Source organism: Lissotriton vulgaris, chromosome 4_1 (assembly GCF_964263255.1).
Source record: "Lissotriton vulgaris chromosome 4_1, aLisVul1.2, whole genome shotgun sequence".
Lineage (NCBI taxonomy): Eukaryota > Metazoa > Chordata > Amphibia > Caudata > Salamandridae > Lissotriton > Lissotriton vulgaris.
In genome coordinates, this window is record NC_141691.1 from 1,074,847,991 (window position 1) to 1,074,869,054 (window position 21,064).

Sequence of the window (21,064 nt, forward strand, 5' to 3'; positions counted from 1 at the left end):
CGTGGACCTCAAGTCAGCATTTGATTTGGTCCCAGGCGCTAAGATGTGGCGTACTCTCTTAAAGTTAGGCATGCTGCTGGATATCCAGGCGTTTGTGATTAAGTTACATGCCGACAATTACGCTCAGGTGAGATGGGATGCGAGGGGCAGCACTACACAAGAGTTCCCGGTTGAGAAGGGGGTGAGACAGAGGTGCGTTCTAGCACCAACCCTCTTCTCATTTTACAATAATGGAGTACTGCAATATTTTGAGGATTTCCCCACAGATGCTCTGTTTTTAGATGGGACCAAGATCCCGCTACTCATGTTTGCCGACGACATTCTTATTCTTTCCAAGACGAGACAGGGCCTGCAACGTGCCCTTACAAGATTTGAGGAGTTCTACGAGGACCACAATCTTATTGTCAACGTAGATAAAACAAAATACATGGTCCTACACAACTCCAAAAATGTCATTGGCGATGTTAGAATGAAAGAAGGCTCCTTGGAACAAACAGAGATTTTTTGCTACTTGGGGGTAATAATAAACAATAATAAACAACACATAGCTCCTGTGCTACAGATTTATAATACCAAAATTGGTGCCTTAATCTTATACGGGGAAGAGCTGTGGCGATATGCCAATCTGGATTCCCTAGTGGTGGCCCAGAACAAATTCCTAAGGTCCATAATTGGCCTCCCCAGTCCACTCCATTAGTACCCCTGTATTTGGATTTGCGCTTTCATTCGATCAGGGATGTGGCACATTATAGGCCAATAGCATATTGGAGGAGGCTTTGGGTGACTCCTGAGCTTTTACACTATGCCTTGGCTCTTAGAAGTCAGGGATCGTGATGTCAATAGGAAAATCGTGTGGTTCAGGTGTGTCGAAAATATACTCTGTGAGATGGGGATGAGCCGTTTGTGGACCTCCCCAGCCGGAAGTATATTTCCAAACAAAACCGAGCTAAAGGCAGCCTACTGGAACTTGATAATTACAAAGCGCTTTGCAGCTTCTTCTAGTCCCTCTCTGTCCAAAGCCTTCCTTGACAGCAAGTACGAACCCAAATATGAGGGGTACTGGGATTTAATCTCCTCTACCCGAGACAGGAAATGATTCCATCAGTATAGGGTGGGAACACTCCCTACAAATGTTTTCACCGCTAAATGGTGTAACACAAACACTAGCAACTGCCCCTTCTGTCCCGACTTGACTGAAACACTGGGCCATATACTCTTTGTTTGTCCAGTCTATTGTAAACCCAGATCCAGATGGTTGAAACTCATATGTTCAAACCTGGGGACTAGTTTCAGCAGCGAGGCTTTTAGGATCCTTAAAACAACAATGGATGGGCCAACTGTGATTGCTGTAGCAAAGTTCCTGGGTTGGGTGTGGGTGATTCGATGGAACGAAAGGAGATATAGGTAATTGTCCACGTTATGTCCTGTAGCTTTGTTCTCCCAAATATTCACTCTGGACTTTATTGTATTGTATTGATGTCTCCCTTTGTAACCTAAAGCTCAAAGGTTGATTCCCTATGTGGCTGCCTTGCTTGGGTGTGTTTTAGAGTTTTTTTTATAACCTATTTATTGTATTATGTTGAATTTCCAGGGTGCTCGTTTTAACTTAAGATAATACACAAGTTTCTAGTTTTAGAAACATGCTGGATTTTTCTATCTGACCTCCATGTCTATGTTGCTTCAACTTTTGTGATTTTTTCTAATTCGAAATAAAGTTTATGAACTGAACAGAACTATAATCCCCATACAAGATCTACATTTCTCACCAAGCGGACTGCTGCGAGAAAAAACCTTAATACATTCCTGGATCTAGCTCTGGTGTTAGCAAAGCGTAAAATAGCAATGGCATGGAAATCAAGAGCAGCTCCCAGCATGCACACATGGTTACTGGATCTCAGCAAGGTACTAGTGGCGGAGCGCACAACACAAACGCTGGGGGTCCCTCGAGACCGCCCGCAGGCCAACCCCATGCAATGGCAGGATTATTTATATTTTGTGGAAGGCAAATTGAATACATTTAGTGCCACATTAGCCTGACATAACAACGTGCAAGTCGAGATAGCCACTGCATCAGGCAGGTCCCAGCCTGCCCAGGCAAGATTTCTGGCTCTTGCGAACAAAGCAATATATGCTACATCCTTCCCTCTGTGTCTCTCTTTCTCCCCCCTTTTCTTCTGCTCTCTCCTGTCTCTCTCCCCCCCCCCCTTCCTTCCCTCCGCCGCCTCTCTCTTTCCTCCTCGCAGCTACAGCTGCCATCCGCCCCCCCCCCTCTCCTAAGGGGTCCACATGTAAGCATCACCCTGGCCCATAGACGACCTGAATCGTATAATGCACATGACTTAATTGAGATCGTACAGTTTGTATTTGTATTTATGAATTGTTTGGTGTGGAATTATAAAGCTGAGAGAAGACTGTCAATCGCTTTGTTTTCAGTTTGTAAAGTAGTTTACATGTATAGACGTGTACAATTGTTAGACAGGATTTTTTTTTTGTCTTTATTCTTTCTGTCACCAATATGAAACAGCCCGGTTCCCCAACAGGTGTTAAGAGTATCCGTTTCACTGTGCTGTTTTGTACGATAATGCTGACCGATTATATTATGCACACATTGTGAAAAACCAATAAAGATTATTTAAAAATATATGTATATATGTGTTTTAGGTGGTGAATTCAAAAGACACACACCGTAAAATATAGGGTACCAGAGACGCTTTGACAAATGGTCACTACCTTCATTTTATCTTTAAGTAAGACTATGTGAGCGCATCTCTTTGCTTCGAAGACAAAAAGTATTAGTGCCAATAATGTTATCATGAAAGCAAAGTAAAACAAATACACGTGAGAGTGCAGTTAGTGAATAGCACTGATTCTTTAAGAAAGGCTAAGGCAATACAACTATAGCACTTCAAAGAAGAAAACGCTGTAATAAAATGTTTCTGTGTCATCAAAGTGAGTACATCAAAGAACACACAATGGCTTTTAATTTCAGGCTACATGTCATGTCTCATCTGAATCTAGCAAAAGGAGTACTTGATGCCCTATCACAAACACCTAATGGGATAGTGTAACCATCTGCAAAATACTATAGCGTTGATGGGCAAACAAAGACTGTAGGTGAGTGGCCCAATGTCTACTATAGCTGTACTTTTTGAAAAATTGATGGCATGAAGTTAATAAGACCTAAATCTTTCTGAAGCCAGAGCTAAACATTTGAGGATATCTAATACCAAGATATTAAAATCTCAGAATTCATTTAAAAAAACTGAGTAAAAATGCAAATTTAGTTAGGAAATAAAGTGTAAAAACCTCCAAGGTTTTCCAGGTATGGTTAATTGCACAAAGAATAACTTGCCCCACTACTAGAAAAACCAGATCTTAACTAATACACTGCTCACAATGCCACATGATATGACACATAACATCAGAAATCACATCTCCAGTGCATTAAATATCAAATTTTCTGGACGATGTTAAGATTGTGCATTTCGGAAATTTATTGGTAAAAATATTGAGTCAAAAGCAGTGCATTTGGCTGGCGAGTTATGATTTGCACGGCTACACAGAACTGGCCAATATTACGGTTTTTATGTTTGATTGTCTAACTAAAACTAAACTTTCACTACAGTTTAAGCGAATTCCAGATGATTTTTTGAGAATAAGGCTAACTTTGCTTTAACTGTCTGTTTCTTTTATTCAGTTTCTGTTATTTTTTGATGATATTCTTAATCCAACTTCTAGTTTAAAAAAAACAAGCCCACTCGGTATGTGCTGTACCCCTGCTGAGAACTGCCTTCAGTAGTGCACAACAGAGATTGGTTGCACGAGGCCCTCCATGGGTATCGATTCTCACTTCACACCGCGATTGACCATGCATAGCTGAGTAATGTCTAACTGATTTCAGATCCTGAGTTGGACTTGGTCCAGATTTTGAAAATCTGTAACAAAATGTATGGTTCATAAATTAATTTTAATATCACTGGTGAGCCTTTTGGACCACCCTTCCATTGGGTCCCGAGGTTATAGATACACTCACTCTGTCCAACTATGCCTTATTTTTCTAATTATTATTTTTTCCTCCTCAGTCTATAATGTTAAGTACTGGCAAGAATTTATAAAGCGAAATAAAATCGGCTCAGGCTCTGTATTTTGAAGAGAGAATTACATCGGCTTCCAACTCCTCACAAGAAATCTTTCGCAACGTGAAATCACTTCTCCAATCCCCCGCCTCTCCCATTGTATCTGACGATACCTTGTCTCACTGTAATCAAATGGCAGAATTTTTCTTCAATAAAATACAGGATATATATTCCGCTTTCCCCCAGACTATAATTCAACAAAATGCATTATCTATTGACATTATGCCACAAAATAGAGAATGCTTTTTTTCAGAAATTCCTCCCCTGAATTGTCGCGCTCTGCGAGGGATTCTCAGCCAATTAAAAGCTGGCTGTCCCATGGATTGCTCCCCCCTCACAATCTTCAGCCTAGTCGCGGAGACCGTGTCTGCAGTTATTCTTGACCTGATTAATGCCTCATTCCTGATGGAACTTGTCCCCCCTTCTTGGAAACGGGCAATGGTCAAAGCACTGTTAAAAAAAACAATCTGGATCCTGAAGTGTGGGGGAATTACCGCCCCACTTCACTACTGCCAGGAATTAGCAAAATTGCAGAGAAGCATTTTAACTCTGCTCTTTCTGCCTTTTTGGAAAATAACAACTGTCTCCACCCTTCGCATATGGGATTTAGACCTCAACAATGTACGGAGACCGCCCTCCTGGCAGTAGTAGAGGAACCCAGAAAACCCCTAGATGACGGATGCTGCGCTGCTATCATTCTTTTAGATCTCAGCACAGCCTTCGACACAGTTAACCACCAGCTGCTGATCCAGAGACTTAGGCATGTGGGAGTGGTCGGGACAACTCTGAAATAGTTGCAGTCTTTTCTGGAGAATAGATCTTTTGAAGTTTTCGAAGAGGAAACCACCTCAGAATGGATGCCTTTTAGATGTGGGGTTCCTCATGGATCCTCCCAAGGCCCCACACTATTCAATATCTATATGAGGTCCCTGGCTGAAGTATTTCTACCTTTCGGAGTCCAGATTGTCACCTATGCTGATGATACCGAGCTGGTTGTCTCTTTCAATTAGCTAGACAGTACTAGACATGGTCTAACACGGCACCTTGAAAGGGTTTCAACATGGATGTAATGTTCCTATCTGAAACTTAACAGGGCGAAGACAGAGATGATGAGCCTCGGCAACTACCCCCCCCCCCCCCCCACCCCCCGAACATAGGACCACTCTGGCCCAGCTACCTTGGCTCAGCCCCTCTCCCCAAAGACCAGATTAAGAGCTTGGGTGTCTGGCTCAACCGAAATCTTGATCGCCAAGTGCAAGCACGGAAGGCTGCAGCCAGTTGCTATGGGATCTTAAGGATGATACGTAAAATCCTACCTCTGCTACCTTTTTCGGCCAGAAGACTGATGGTGCAAGCATTGATCCTTTCCCGGCTTGACTATGCCAACGCCCTCTACTTAGCAGCTCCATGCTGTACTACAACAAAATGTGCAGATTGTGCAAAACTGCGAAGCACGTTTTCTCCTGAACATCCCCAACCGGCAATCGGCTAAACCTACCCTTGCTGCTCTTCACTGGCTTCCTATTCAGGAGAGGATCTAATTTAAGGCATTGTGCACGGCACACAAAGCACTATCAGGCAAGGGACCTCCCATCATCCGTTCTATTATTCGGCCCTACCTCTCCAATAGGGCCTTGAGGTCAGACAACAAACATCTGGTGGTAGTCCCGAAAATCAGAAGATCAAGGAGTGGAGGGTGTCTCTTTTCATACAATGTTGCCAAACTTTGGAATCGCCTTTCCCTCCAGACCTGTCTTGAACCAAACTATCTGATCTTTCGAAAACAAACTAAAACCTTTCTCTTTCCCTAAATACCGCTCTACGCCTTTTTTGACTGCACTGCTAGCAGCGCTGAGATGCCCTCGGGTAACCATGTGCTTTAGAAATGCTGTTTCAATTCAATTCAATTCAAATACAAGGAATATTTCTTTGGCTGGCAGCCAATCAGAGTGCATGAAGTCACAGTTACGGTTGCAAATCCATGAATACAATTCGGATAATAAAAAAAAAACACTAATATCTTTTGGCCTGCAATAATTTTTTTAAATGTGTTTATAGATCTTAGATGGATTCACAAATTCACAAAGGATCCACAAATTAACAGGTAAGATATAACTATATTTAAAACCTAAGAAGCCTGCATAACTTTCTTGTAATGCTAATTTTGAGAAAACTGCCGAACAGATTTATATGCAACCAGGGAAAGGCACATGTCTGAGTAAAATTCTTGCTTCATCTGAAATTGGCCTTAATTCTGTTCAGCTGAGAACAAACTTCCTATGGGAGTTAAAATGGAAAGCGCACATTTTTGACCTCCTCTGTGTTTTATTCCCCGACAAGTTTCCTTAAATTTCCTTTCTTCTGAGATCGCAGCAACGCGTGACGGGTAAGCTAGTATATTATAAACATACATATTGCCGAAAATGTAGTTTGTTAATTCTAGACCATTACAAAAATATAGGTTTGTGTACCATATGAGTAAGCATATGGTTAAATTTCGAGCTTATGTCTCCAGACACCTCAATGACTGTGTTACCAGTTGTTTAACAACCATAAAAAAACCAAGCATTTGAATTGCAATAGGTCTCGCATTTGGATGAGTTTAAGCTATTGGCATTGTACATGATGATGCTTTTCATTTATCTGTTGTGACAATTAACAGATAAATAAAAGGCAATGTCATTCACAATGCCAATGGATCGAATTCTTGTAAATACGAGACCTCGGCCGCTGCAGGTGTATGTCATGCGTGCAGTAGGAGAAACGTATTAAAGAAAATAGTGCTTACAGACTAAGTAATATTTACAACAAGGGGTGGTGAGGGACAGAGTCTCTGAATTAAGCAGAAATCTCTCACCCAGTCAAGAGATCAGGGCTAGATCCAACACCGTTTTTTAGCTCACTGCACCATCCCAGTTTCAGAACCTGGCTGTATGCAAATTAGTCTGTTCCTGTCCCAGTGCATGATGGGAACAGGGCAAACCAAACTACAAAAGCCAATTCTTACACTGGGAAGGAAACAAGCTCCCGGGGACCGGTTTCTGGCATTACAGCCGTCTTCGGCCCGGTTTGCTTGAATCCTGATGGTGCAATGAGCAAGGGACTCATGTCTGAGTATACCCTTCCACGCTTAGGGTGGACAAAAATATTTACAACAAGGGGTGGTGAGGGACAGAGTCTCTGAATTAAGCAGAAATCTCTCACCCAGTCAAGAGATCAGGGCTAGATCCAACACCGTTTTTTAGCTCACTGCACCATCCCAGTTTCAGAACCTGGCTGTATGCAAATTAGTCTGTTCCTGTCCCAGTGCATGATGGGAATAGGGCAAACCAAACTACAAAAGCCAATTCTTACACTGGGAAGGAAACAAGCTCCCGGGGACCGGTTTCTGGCATTACAGCCGTCTTCGGCCCGGTTTGCTTGAATCCTGATGGTGCAATGAGCAAGGGACTCATGTCTGAGTATACCCTTCCACGCTTAGGGTGGACAAAAATATTTACAACAAGGGGTGGTGAGGGACAGAGTCTCTGAATTAAGCAGAAATCTCTCACCCAGTCAAGAGATCAGGGCTAGATCCAACACCGTTTTTTAGCTCACTGCACCATCCCAGTTTCAGAACCTGGCTGTATGCAAATTAGTCTGTTCCTGTCCCAGTGCATGATGGGAACAGGGCAAACCAAACTACAAAAGCCAATTCTTACACTGGGAAGGAAACAAGCTCCCGGGGACCGGTTTCTGGCATTACAGCCGTCTTCGGCCCGGTTTGCTTGAATCCTGATGGTGCAATGAGCAAGGGACTCATGTCTGAGTATACCCTTCCACGCTTAGGGTGGACAAAAATATTTACAACAAGGGGTGGTGAGGGACAGAGTCTCTGAATTAAGCAGAAATCTCTCACCCAGTCAAGAGATCAGGGCTAGATCCAACACCGTTTTTTAGCTCACTGCACCATCCCAGTTTCAGAACCTGGCTGTATGCAAATTAGTCTGTTCCTGTCCCAGTGCATGATGGGAATAGGGCAAACCAAACTACAAAAGCCAATTCTTACACTGGGAAGGAAACAAGCTCCCGGGGACCGGTTTCTGGCATTACAGCCGTCTTCGGCCCGGTTTGCTTGAATCCTTTGCTTGTAACACTGGAAGTAAAGGGGCCAGTAGCCATGGGGGGATACAAATAACGACATGGCGGTAATAAGTAGGGACTAACAAGCCTATAAACGAATCCGAAGGTAGCATTCACAAAGGAAAAAGACACAAGTCAATGAAAATTATGGGCGGGGGAGTGGTCAGGGCTTCCCTCACGTATTGAACTGCAGCAGATCTTCACCAGAGCAGCGCTTGCGCGTTGATTTTAGGCTCGACCTAAAAAGGCATCGACACTAACAAGTGGTAAAACTGTAACTTGTTAAAAAATAAAATATTACATCCGAACATGAAAGTCACCGCTTTAGATTTGGGTCTTCAAACACAGTTTTTTTTAATGATGTATAGGTAAAATAGCAAATGGCATTTTTCAACTCCTGATTTTTTTACGTCTTCCCACAAGGGCAACCTCTTGAATGCTGAAGTGTGTTTTTACTCTCGAATGCTTCTCCAACCACATCAGTAGATTAAAAAAAATGCAATTGCACCCAGTATCTTGTCTCCAGATACATGCATGCTCCATGCTTGAGCAAGTCAGTGTTGATCAACACAGCTTGGTGTATTCTTTTTTTTTGTTTATTGACATTTTCTTAATTGCAGGACAAGAACAATGGTTATCAGTAGAACATGGAAACATGTTCAAATGGACAGCAGCATTGTATCGAAACAGCGATAAAGGAGAGTTAAATAACGTTATTATGCACGAAAACATCATTGTGGGCCCCATCCTTCCCTTCCGACCATGTACCCAACCATAGGAAATCATTGTGAATCATAGAGCGAGAGTCCATAGGCTTCCATATTTTCCAAAACTTTTTGGGGCAACCCTGTGCTTTATAAGTTGTGTTCTCCCCTAGCATATACATGTCCATGCTCTTTCTCCACTCTACAAGAGATGGACTTACCACAGCCCCCATGCCCTAGCTATGTCACGACCACTAATCCTAGCTGCAGGAGAGATCAACTTAGGTTTGGGGAGGTCAATATCCGTGGATATTCCCAATAAAACAAACGAGGGGCTGAGTGGAATCTTCTCCCCCAAGACATTTCCCATCTCCTCCATCAGAGTGGTCCAGTACCTTTGAATCTTAGAACATTTCCACACTGTGTGATAAAATGTACCCTCTGACCCATGACTAACTCTTTGCGGTATAGTATGTCCTTGAGTTGTGAAATGCCCAACAGGTCCCATTTTCTAAAACCTCGTAACTTTGTAATTTCTTGGAGGTGGTTACCCACCCATAGTGGGGTCTCCCTTGTGACCCGGCTGCTCCATTCCGTCTGTCTTTCCACTTGTTTCCATGCTGCCAGAACGATCCGTGTCACTGTAAGGAGTTGTGTAACCCCTCTCCCCCATACATATAGTACGTGTACGGGTGTTTAATGAACAGTGTGCGCTCTAGAGCATACATGGGGTGATCCCTCTCTATATGTCCCATTCGTTCACAACTATTAAACGGGCTGCCCAGTAATACGCCCAAAGATCCAGCAGGGAAATGCCGCCATTATATTGATTACCCTGCAAAGTCGCCAGTGCTACTCTCGGCGGCCGTCCATCCCAAAGGAATGCCCGCAGTGCATCATCAATTCTATTGAACACCTCAACTGGTATTAACTGATAAGTGTTTTGTAACATGTAAAGGAATTCGGGGAGAACTATCATTTTGTACAGGGCTGCCCTGCCCAGTAGGGTCAGAGGCAGAGATTTCCATCCTTCCACATCCTCGCAAAAATCCATGAGCACCCTGTAAAGATTGTGATCCAGCGCTAACTTCGCATTCGTCGTGACTTAAATTCCTAGATATTTTATGCCATCTCGAGTCAACTGGGGCTGGCTTGGGCCTATGGTGTAGCTATTGTTCTCATCCGCTGGATATGAATAGGATTTCCCCCAATTAATCTTATAACCCGCATGCGCGCCGTATGTTTCACAACTCTCCATAATACTAGGGTGTGTTCTGTCCGGGTTTGTTACATACATTAATATATCGTCCGCATATAAGGTTATGCGCTTGTTGGGACCTGTCGTCTCCTCTGTCCGAAAACCCGTTATGTCTGGGTGTGTTCGGATCACACAAGTGAGTGGTTCCAATACCAGGGCAAAGAGCAGAGGGGATAAAGGACAGCCCTGGCACGTGCCCCTGCCTATGGGGAATTCCTGTGATAGCACCCCGTTGACTCTGACCCTTGCCACGGGTCTGTCATATAGTACAGCGATCCATTGCAGGAACACCGGTCCAAAGCAAAATTCCTCCAACACGGACATAAGAAAGGGCCAATGTACAGTGTCAAATACCTTTTTGGCATCAAGGGACAGGACGAAGGGTGGATCATCTCTCTTACTCACCACTTCCAACCAATTATGCAGCTGTCTCAGGTTAAGCCTCGTCGACCTTTTGGGCATAAAGCCCGACTGGTCCCTGTGAATGAGACCAGAGATTACCACTGTGAGCCTATTTGCTAATATTCTGCCTAAAATTTTGGTCCCCAAATTAATAAGTGAGATATGATGGTATGAGCTACATCTTTGTGGGGGTCAGTCCTTCTTAGTGATTACTGCTATCGTGGCAGTCCGCAAGTCTCCAGGGAGATTCCCTCTTTCGAGCGCCCCCAGGTAAAGGTGGAGGAGGTACAGGCTGAAGAGCATCGCATGTTGCTTAAAGAATTCCGGGGGGAGCCGTTCTGCCCAGAAACCTTCCCAGTTTTCAACTAGCCAATGGCGGTCGTGATTTCTTCTTTTGTAATCTTACTGTCTAAGGACTGTGATTCATCGTCCGCTACTTTGGGGAGCTGTATCGCCCTTAGATACTCATGTATTTGTGCAGTCTCAGCCAGGGCGCGTGGCACATAGAAAGCCTTGTAATAATCAGCAAAGGCGTTAGCTATTGCAACTGGGGTCACCCACCTACTATCAATCTCTTTTTTGCTAGCCATGCAAGCAGCCTGCCCTTCTTGTCTCCTGTGTCGTACAGTCTCCAGTGTAATGCTTGTATTGCGTGGTGTGCATCTTTTCTAGCCAATTATTCTTATTCCCCATCCCATTCACATTCCATGAAAGGATAGAGTATTGTCCTTGATCAGGCATAGCAATCTCAATGGTGTGCGTTGTTCAGCCTGTCATCTGGCCCACCACCCCCTCTCCACTGCTGTAACCTCTGCAATCTGAGAATGTCTGCTGTCCCACTATTTTGCCATTATAATGTAACAAACCCCCAACTTCCAAACCCCCCACACCGCTCCAACATTCAATCGACTACCCCTAGGGTCAACAGGACCAACTTTGTCGTGATCAGATTGGCGAGGTCTATCGTCCACCCCCCTGACCCAGTGTCTGAAACTTTGCTCAGTCATTCTAGTCCCCTCCCCCATGAATTCCCAAACCCCAATTATGCAGTCTGGGTGGGGTTGGATCTCAAACTGATAACTTCAGAGTCCAATTAACAAATACCAACATAGGGAAGGGAAAGGGGAATGGGGGACAAATAACCCAAAAGGGAGCAGGGGGAAAGGGAGGGGAATGACAAGAGGAGGAGGAAGAAGAAAGACAAATACAAAAAATCGGGACAGAAGACGCAGGGTGCATGCAATGTGTTTTCCTGGTCTGCTACTCTTGTCGCTCTCCATGCCATCCTCTACTCATCAGCGTCATTGTCCACGGATGGTGTCCGAGTGTCTTTTTCAGCTTCAATGTTGTTCCTGTCTGTGCACTCCAGGAGGTTGATGTTGTGCATCAAGGGGTGTTCTTTCTAGTCCGTGGTGATGTCCTGGTCGGTGCAGTCCGTTGAGCGGTGCGCAGCCGGTTCTTTAGATGCCTCCAGCTCCTTGGAGCTGCCCAAACGTGGGACACCCTCTGAGTCCAATGCACATGGTGCGGTCTCTGTCACTCTCCTGCTCTGATATGTTGTCGGTCTAAGTGCCATATTTGGTGCAGTTTCTTTACTACTCCTTGCACGATTTGAGCGTATTATTGTTCAGTAAAGGGGCACTCCCAGAGCACTGTGGCATATCAGCCAGTGCTCTCTGCAAGGGGCACTCCTTCAGCAAGTGCCATGCCTCTTCTGGAGTGCTGAAAAACAGGGTTTTGCTTTGAAAAATCACCTTAAGTTTAGCAGGAAAGAGGAGCATGTACGTAATTGGCAGCTGTCGCAATTTGTCCTTCTTAGACAACTTAAAACATTTCATTCTGTGAACTTCTCGGGAGTAGTCCGGGAATACCATGATCCTTGCGTTATCTATTCGGATTTCTCCCTTTTGTCGGAATGCCCTGAGGATGATGTCTGACTGACTGACTGAAGTATTTATAAAGCGCTCAAATGCCGCCGCGTCTTGGCGCTATAGTGCAGAAGAGCAGATGAGAGCACGTTAGGGCAGGGTAAAATGCCAGGTTTTAAAAGCCTTCCTGAAACTGAGTTTAGACGTTTGTGCACGAAGCGTGGGGGGCAGCGAGTTCCATCATTTTGCAGCTTGATAGGAAAACGATTTCCCCTCCCATCGAACTCTCCTGATTTTAGGCTGACATACTAGGTCCTGGTTGGCTGACATCAGAGCGCGTGAGGGTAGGAAGCGGGGCAGGAGTTTAGCGAGGTCATCAAGTCCCTTCCCATGTAAGGACCTGTGGACCAGGCAGAGAGCCTTAAACTGTATTCTGCGTCTGACTGGGAGCCAATGAAGCTCCCGTCTAAGTTTGGAAGTTGGGTGTCGCTTTGGGAGGCTCAACATGACCCTAGCAGCGGCGTTCTGAATTGCCTGCAGTTTGGTCAGTTGTTTTTCTCCTGATCTCAGGTAGAGTGAATTACAGTAGTCCACTCGGGACATTACCAGGGCTCCCATTACTGTCTTTTTTAACGTGGACGGGATGTAAGGCAAGATTTTTCTGAGCACCTTGATATTAGAGAAGCAGGTTGATTTGTGCCCTGCAGGATAAATCTTTATCCAGCAGAAAACCAAGATTCCTAACCTTGTCTACTGGGCTGGGACAGGACCCTGCCTCTGGTGGCCTCCATAGGTCACTCCAGACGGATGGTGTATGACCGAACTCTATAACTTCGGTCTTATCCGTGTTTAATTTAAGGAAATTGTGGCTCATCCAGTTTTTTACCCCTACGAGGCAGTTCCTGAAGCACTCCGCTGTAGCCTCAATTGATTGGGAAATCGACACTACAATTTGTGTGTCGTCAGCGTAGGACACTAAACGCAGGCCGTAGGATCTAATCAGGGCAGCTAGAGGTGTAACATATAAATTAAATAACGTGGGCGAGAGTGCCGAGCCCTGAGGAACCGCTCCCGGAAGAGAAAATTCATCGGATTGTAGTCCATTCCAATGCACTTGTTGAATTCGGGTACCTAAGAAGGATGTTACAAGAGCCAAAGTAGTGCCGGTGAAACCTAGAGTTGCTAGTCTTTTTAACAGGACGGAATGGTTTACAATGTCGAAGGCCGCTGTAAGGTCTAATAAGATCAGGGCCGTTCGGCCACCCTCATCCATGGTCTTACGTAATTCTTCCGTAGCCATGATGAGAGCGGACTCTGTAGAGTGAGAGGGTCTAAATCCGTGCTGTGATGGGTCTAACAACTTATTTTCATCCACATATCTCATTATTTCCTGATTCATGGCCTTTTCCAGAATCTTGTCTGGTTGGGGCAGACAGGATATGGAACGGTAGTGCTTAGGTTCAGAAGGGTCAAGAGTATCCTTCTTGAGGATGGGCCGAATGCAGGCTTTCTTCCAACTGCTAGGAAACTCACCTAGGTGGATGATCTTATTTAACAGAGGTGTCAAGACAGCTGTAATGGTCTCAGGAACCATATGCAGTACATAGGGAGGACAGGGGTCTAAGGGGGACCCAGACTTCATCTGTGTGAGTAGCTCACAGACTTGCTTCTCCTTTAACAGAGGAAAGCTAGAATAGCAGGAAGCAGTTGAGATGGTGTTCTCAATACTCATAGTGGTTGTGTCTACTGCTAGAGTGCTAAGATCGTCATACACTGTCTGAACTTTCGGTTGGAAGAAGGTAGCAATACCACTAACAAAGTTCTGGTCAGGACTAAAGACCACATCTCGAGGACTCTTTGCTAGATGGGTCACAGTTTTAAATAATTCCCTAAAAGTATTGGAAGAGTCTTGGATTTTCTTAGTAAAGTAGGTCGATTTTGCAAGCACAATTGTTAGCTTGTACTCCTGCAGGGCATTGGTGTATTCTAATTTGTTTTCCTGGCTGTAATCAGAGCGCCAGAGCTGCTTTGTCTTGATAGTTGAGAAACCTGGCAATCAGCGGCCACTGAGGTGCTCCCGGTGGAGGTCTAACCTCTGGAATTCTGTGTGCTCTCTCAATGATGAAGCATGGTGAAAAGTGAGTATCAGGAAATGTGTCCAACGACCATTTGCGTAGGTAAGTACCCGCATCTGCCCTTTCAATGGCCTCCGGAAAGCAGAGAAAGCGCAGGTTGTTTTGTCGTGCTCGATTTTCCCCATCATCAACTCTCCAAAGGCCCTCTTTCAGAGTCGTCGTCAGGGCCGTGACCTCGCCCGCAGTGTGTGAGTAGCGTCTTCGACTTCTGAGATACGGTACTCCACTTGCGTGACTTTTTCGGAAACATTGCAGAGATCTTGGCAGAGCAAGTTAACATCAATTTTTATCTTGTCAAACTTGCCTTCGAGCACCTCTCTGGAAGACTGAATTGCCTGAAGGAGGACCGTGTTGTCAGGGAGGTCAGCCGAGCCTACCCCGGAGGGGTTCGGCACCTGCGTTAGTTTAGTAAATTTGCCCATCTTCCCCTGCTTATGTGTTTTGGGATCTTTGTCCCTCGCCATCACTCAGGTGGGGCAGCAGCTAGCATCCACAGAGAATCACTGGGGCTTCAAACGTTACAGTCCGCCTGCGTTTCACACCTCCTCCTCCAAGGGGCCTGTTGAGTGAGGGTGCAATGTGTGAGCTATTCCCTAGTCTTGCCTTAAAACCAACTGGTGGGGGAAGTTACAGTCCAGTTGCTGCGTGAACCGCACCATATCATTGCCCCTACCGTGAACCAGATCTAGCCATACTTGTCTGCACAAGGGTCGCCGCAGCTTGACCAGTTCGGGGTGAGCAGACAGTACTTCCTCTTCTTCGCAAAGTGCCACTTACTGTTCTCAGGCCACGTGTCCTCCATTCGCACCAGTGTGTCACTCACCGCTTCGGCGCTGCAACATTCTGCGCTGTCATGGTCTCACTGCATTCCTTCGCTTCGTGTGGACTGTCCAAATGCAGCAATGCACCGCGCCATGTGCGTTCCTCACTGCTGGGGCGGTCTGTGAGAGCCCCTACAAAGCTGCAGTTACTTGCATTATGTATTCCCCATATACCTCACTTTAGCCCTTGGATAGGCAACTTCAAGTGGCCCAGTGGGTTAGTCTATTTAACAGAGGCCCGTCAGGGATTCGCACCACCCCCTGCCTTTGGTGTATTCTTGGTAACCACATTGGGTTAAACCAGAAATTAGTTTCAAATAAGTAACATCTCTCGGGCTTTTCCTTGAAGCTTTGACCCATCCTTAGGCTGAATTGCAATCACTATAAATACGTTCTATTTACCAGAAAGGTACCCCGCACCCATAGATGATTAAACGTCAAACTGAAAAAAATATGATGTGCACAGCACAGTGGCTTTGAATCACCTTAGTCATTTGAAGAAATTCATCGCAGGTAAGTGGTTCTTCCTCTGGCAGACTGCACAGTGAGATTGTGCTCATTTCGAACAGTACGGTGTCAATTCTGAATTCGACCAAATCATTTACTCGATCCAACAAAAGCTCCAGTTCACCTATGAAAAATGGCACCACAAAAAAGAGACAAAGAGGCTGGTCAACATCCTGCAACTCAGTATTGCACATACATCACACTTTAATTTACTGTCTGCAATGTAGAGGACTGTTAGAAATGAAAGCCTCGAAATAACACTACCAATCACTGTGCACCCCATGCACATGCTTCACAACCCCTGCGACCCACCTTAGTGGCATCAATGCAGCCCTCAGTCACATCATAGACCATACTTTTTGCCCCAGGGAAATGTTTGCGAGTACCCATTGTTTAGATGGGGTCTGGCTCACCAAGAAGGAATTTATGTTAAATAGAATGAAAAAAATACAAATTCAAAGCCAAAGAAGGCTTTCTGATCATTTGGGCTCTTTTTACTATCGTTTTTTAGTTAAACAATATGAACATGACCCAGCTGTGAATTTGATTCAGTTTTAATTCACTATTGTGCTATGTTACACTCGTATTTATACACTGGTGATAGTTGTATGTAATATATGTTAATAGCTGACAAAAGAAATTGTTGATGTTTTGTGTTAAATAATGAAAAAATTGAAAAACATAAAAGCATGGCACCAGAATAAAGTCCAGGTGCTGTGAATGCCTTAATACATCATTAAAAAGTTGTGGCTGACTGATGTTCTTGTACATTTACCATTTTGCTTACAGTCCCACTTTCAAAATGCCTCAAAGAAGCACCCAATACCTCTGCCGATGTACATTTAGCACAGGTACTGCATCTGAGTTGCACTTCCTGTACCAAGCATCACCACGTCATTAGATATATTGAAAGTAAAACATTTTTCTCCAGCCTTTGTGCCTGCGATTGAGGGAGCACAGAAACCGGAGAAAAATGCCTTATGAGACAATTGCATATAGGCATACATCACTTGATCACCAACGTTTCAGAGTGCATTGCATGCTCTTTGATAGTGCGGGTGGAATTTGATGACTAAAAAGGAAAATAGTGATGCTTCAGCTATTCTGAGAGTCATGCAGTGCATTACACCTGGGCGGATGTATGTCATTACAACGTAGGGAAATACCATGCATGCCTTTACCACACATGTTTACAAAGCATGCCTTTACAACACTGTTAAGTATAACAAAGATAGGTAATATACATATATATCTATAAAAAATCTTTGTGGGAGGACCTCCTAAACCCAACACTCAACCCCACACTCAAAATAAATCTCCTAAAAAAAAAATGTATATATATATATATATATATATATATATATATATATATATATTACCTACTGGCGGTCGCCAGTAGGTATATATAGTTAGGATTTTTTCCCTATGGGATTTCTGAAAATTCTATGCCTAATAACTTTTGCGTTTGTGGACGGAATTGGCTGAAATTTTCAGGAAAATGGCACATTTTGTTTCTGAGCAGCCCTTGAAAATTTGGGGGGGTTTTGTGGAGGGGGGGCCGAGAAAAAAGGGGGGTCCCAAAACGCCTTTTTCCCATGTTAATTTCCATAGGGCGGTTGGACTCACTTTTAGCCCGAACGGCTGAATGGATTTTCACGAAACTTGGCAAAATTGTAGGGACTGTTAGCCTGATGTGCCTTTGCTAGGTCTCAATATATGTGCTTCAGTGGATTTTGAGAAATTAACGTTTAAATCAAGATATATATCTGTAACAGCGCTCCGGGCAGCTATCCGGTTAGCGAACCTTTCGCGTAACGGAACTTTGCGATGAGAAGCTGATTGGCCCTCCGGTGTCTGTCAACATTCTAAACAGTCCGGAGCGGCCGCCATCTTGTCTCTCGGTAGGATCGAGAGACAAGAGGAGGCCAAAACAAAGGGGGAAATTACCATAAGGGGGCATAGTAGATCCTCGTTGACCCCCTAGGTTTTATGTGGAGGTTTTAAAAGGGCCTAGGAGGGTCCAAAAAAAAAAATTTTTTTTTGCGTGGTAAGCGCCAAGTTCGCGAACCGGATAGCTTTCTGGGCAGCGAACTTTATGGATAAAAGAATGAAAGACTTTTCTAATACTGTATGTTAATTGTTTGTTGTTTTTCTTGTTTTTTTTGTTTTCTTTTTATTAAAGTGTTTTTTTTATTTTGATTCTTTTTCATAATTTATTAAACTTTCTAACATTTCAGTGTCTGAAATGTCATTATTTTCTTGAAATATTGTTTGCAATCTGTGAGGTTGCAAAATGTCCTCATTTGCAAGGAGGAGATCTACTGCTTGGACACATTGCAGCAGTTCATTATCCAAGCTTTCATCCATAAATTCCATGTCAATTGGTTCAATCAATTCCTGGCTGCTCTCTTCCAGGTCCATCTCAAAAGAAACTTGCTGCTCGCCTTCCATTTTGCCTGAAATTTGGATTAAAAAAATATATATTAGTAGAGATAGGGCACTGTTGGGATTAATTTTAGATAGGCAGTTTTTATCAGTGAATTTATCTTTTGGCAGTGTATAGTATGAGAGTGGAAATAGGACTATAAAAAAGTGTATGTGATTTAACCAAGACAAGCCTTACTCCATTGATAACTATAACAGAGAAGTCTATCTAAATACATTACTACTACAGAGGGATAGTGTATATCTAGCAGAAAAAGTCTACTATATTAAGTCATAGTGCACAATATATTAAATTATAACTTACCTTCACAAAGAAGTTGAAGTTTTTTGAAGCTATTGAAATAGGAGGTACAACAAGAAGTAGTAGTCAAAATGGCTGTGTTTCCTTCTCTCCCTTTATATATATACAGGTATATAACCAATTAAATGTCAGGTAATAAAAGTAGAAAATGAAAGTAACATTTTCATTGGTTGTCAATTCCAACACTTCAGATGTGTTTTGTGAAGTAATTTACCTCACGGTACTTGGAGAGGTCTACAGGCTAAATGGCTAAATGGAATTTCAATGAAATTTGTGAGAATGGAAGGGATTGTTATGTAGTATGAGCTAATCTATATTTGGTGAGAGTGTCTCTAGTCGTTTTTCTGTAAATTACTTTCCCGCCTTTTTTTAGGACCGCTTTCCGGGAAGCTGCCCGGTTAGCGAACCTTAAGCGTCACGGGAGTCCACCATTTTGTGTTTCGTTCGCATTAAGATACAAGATGGAGGGCAAATAATGTTTAGAATGGGTAGAAGGGGGCATGGTAGACTTATCTTGACCCCCTAGGTTTTCTGAGCGTGACTGAGGAGGCTTATATGTACGGAAAAAAAAACTTTTTTTTAAAAAATTCCGCGAGGTTAGCTTTCGGTTAGCGAACCGGGTAGCGCTCCGGGGAGCGAATTTTGTGGAAAATTAGTGAAAAAAGTTAGAGAAAAATAATAATTGTGAGTGATCAGATGTAGGGTAGCTCTGAGAAGAGCTTTTGGGTTTATGGTACATTTAGGTACTTATAAGTAGGTACCAATGCACAGTCTTAAATTCAGAATGAAAATTCTGTTGCCCTCATCTGAGAAGTGAACTCCATCTCCTCTGTAGATATCTTGCATGTAGTAACGCAAGTTATTGTTGTACAGAGAGCCCATTCCATGGTCTCTCATTTAAGCTGAAACAGATTTGTTTACATGCTTCCTCGCTTTCTCAATTTGTGGACAAAATTGGTTGGACCACCTCCATTTCTGTCTTTGGCATATATTGGAATATACCAAGGCAGTTTGAGGAAAAAGTGCCATTAATTGCTCCAAGGTGTCCTTTAAAAGCATTTCCAGACCTACCCCTGTCAAAGTGCCCAAATCATTACCTCCACAGTGCACTATTAACAGGTCAGGTTTTGGCAAATGCATAAAGGTTTTCACCAATGGTATCAATTGGTGACATTTTAATCCTCTTTGGCCCAACCACTTAATTTCCACATCTTGTAAATTGAGGTTGTGTAAATTTCTGCTCTCAGCATACCTTTGAGCCCAGTGGATGTAACTATGTCCAACAATCCAGACGTTAAACATGGTGGAAGAAGGTTGTTCTGCAGTCAGATGAAGTGTGGTAATGAAAGGGCAGTTGAAACAGTAGGAGTTTCTAAAGAAAAAAAAATGTGGATTTACAATGCTAATGATTCATTAGCAGTGATTGGTGCATTTCCATTTCTGAAAACAGAAAGTTAGGGTGCATGGATGTGTTCTTTGAAAGATGTAATTTGAATGGTCAAGGAAGAAACATTTAATGAAAGATTGCACTGGATACGCAGGTGCACTGAGAGTTCAGAGTTCAATTGAAACATTGTTGTGTGAATTTGCAAACATGAGAGGTCTTCCAGGAGGTGGTTGCTATGGAAACAAGGCAGACAGGGCAGAGGGGGGAAGGGTTTTGATTTGAAAAAAGTGAGGGAAGAGGTATGATTGGCTAATATGAGAGATATGTGAAAAGAATATCTGTATTTCTGTGCTTTCAATAGCTGCAGCCTTTGGAGTGCATCCTTTTTCTTCTGCTGAAGACAATTTGGTGTATTTCTGAGACTGTTTTCAAAACTCAAAAAATATTTGCTAAGGTGAGAAAAGATTTATTTAATTTAGATAGAGAATAGTATGATTTAAGGAGAAAATGATGAAGAAAGCTGTGTTTTTAAAATGTGGTTTTGTCTCTAGTGATATACTAATAGAATTAGTTTCATAGAGAAATTATAATTGCATATTTGGTGTAACATTCTGGCATGCAGTAACACAAGATATTGTAATACATGGAGGCCATTTCATGGTCTGTTATGTAAGCTGAAACAGATATGTTGCTTTTAAAAACGATTTAAGAAATCAATTACATTTCTGGATATGTACTGCTAGAGCTTCATAGGTTGTTTTGGGCCATATTTATAAGGTATTTGAGTGTCTAAGATGTTATGTTCGCCTTTTAAAATGTAAAGTGTTCCTCATGGGGCAAGTGTCTTGTAAATACGCTCCCACTTGTGCTTGGCAAATTTAGATTTTCATTATGGGAATTACCTAGCCATGTTAATAGTGTCCCAAAAATGGTGCTAGGGGTGCTAGGGCATTCCAGAAAACACTTTCATGTGTCTCA

The 21,064-nt window shown here is 43.3% G+C and overlaps 1 protein-coding gene across 1 annotated transcript in view; it reads right to left on the reverse strand.

The window, feature by feature from the left end:
• Nucleotides 1-21,064, reverse strand: part of DNAH5 (dynein axonemal heavy chain 5) — a 5,605,957-nt gene that overhangs the window by 3,591,155 nt on the left and 1,993,738 nt on the right. Inside the window, exon 17 of the mRNA XM_086967405.1 lies at nucleotides 15,932-16,077. Within this exon, the coding sequence (XP_086823531.1) occupies nucleotides 15,932-16,077 (146 nt within the window). The remainder of the gene's footprint in view (nucleotides 1-15,931; nucleotides 16,078-21,064) is intronic.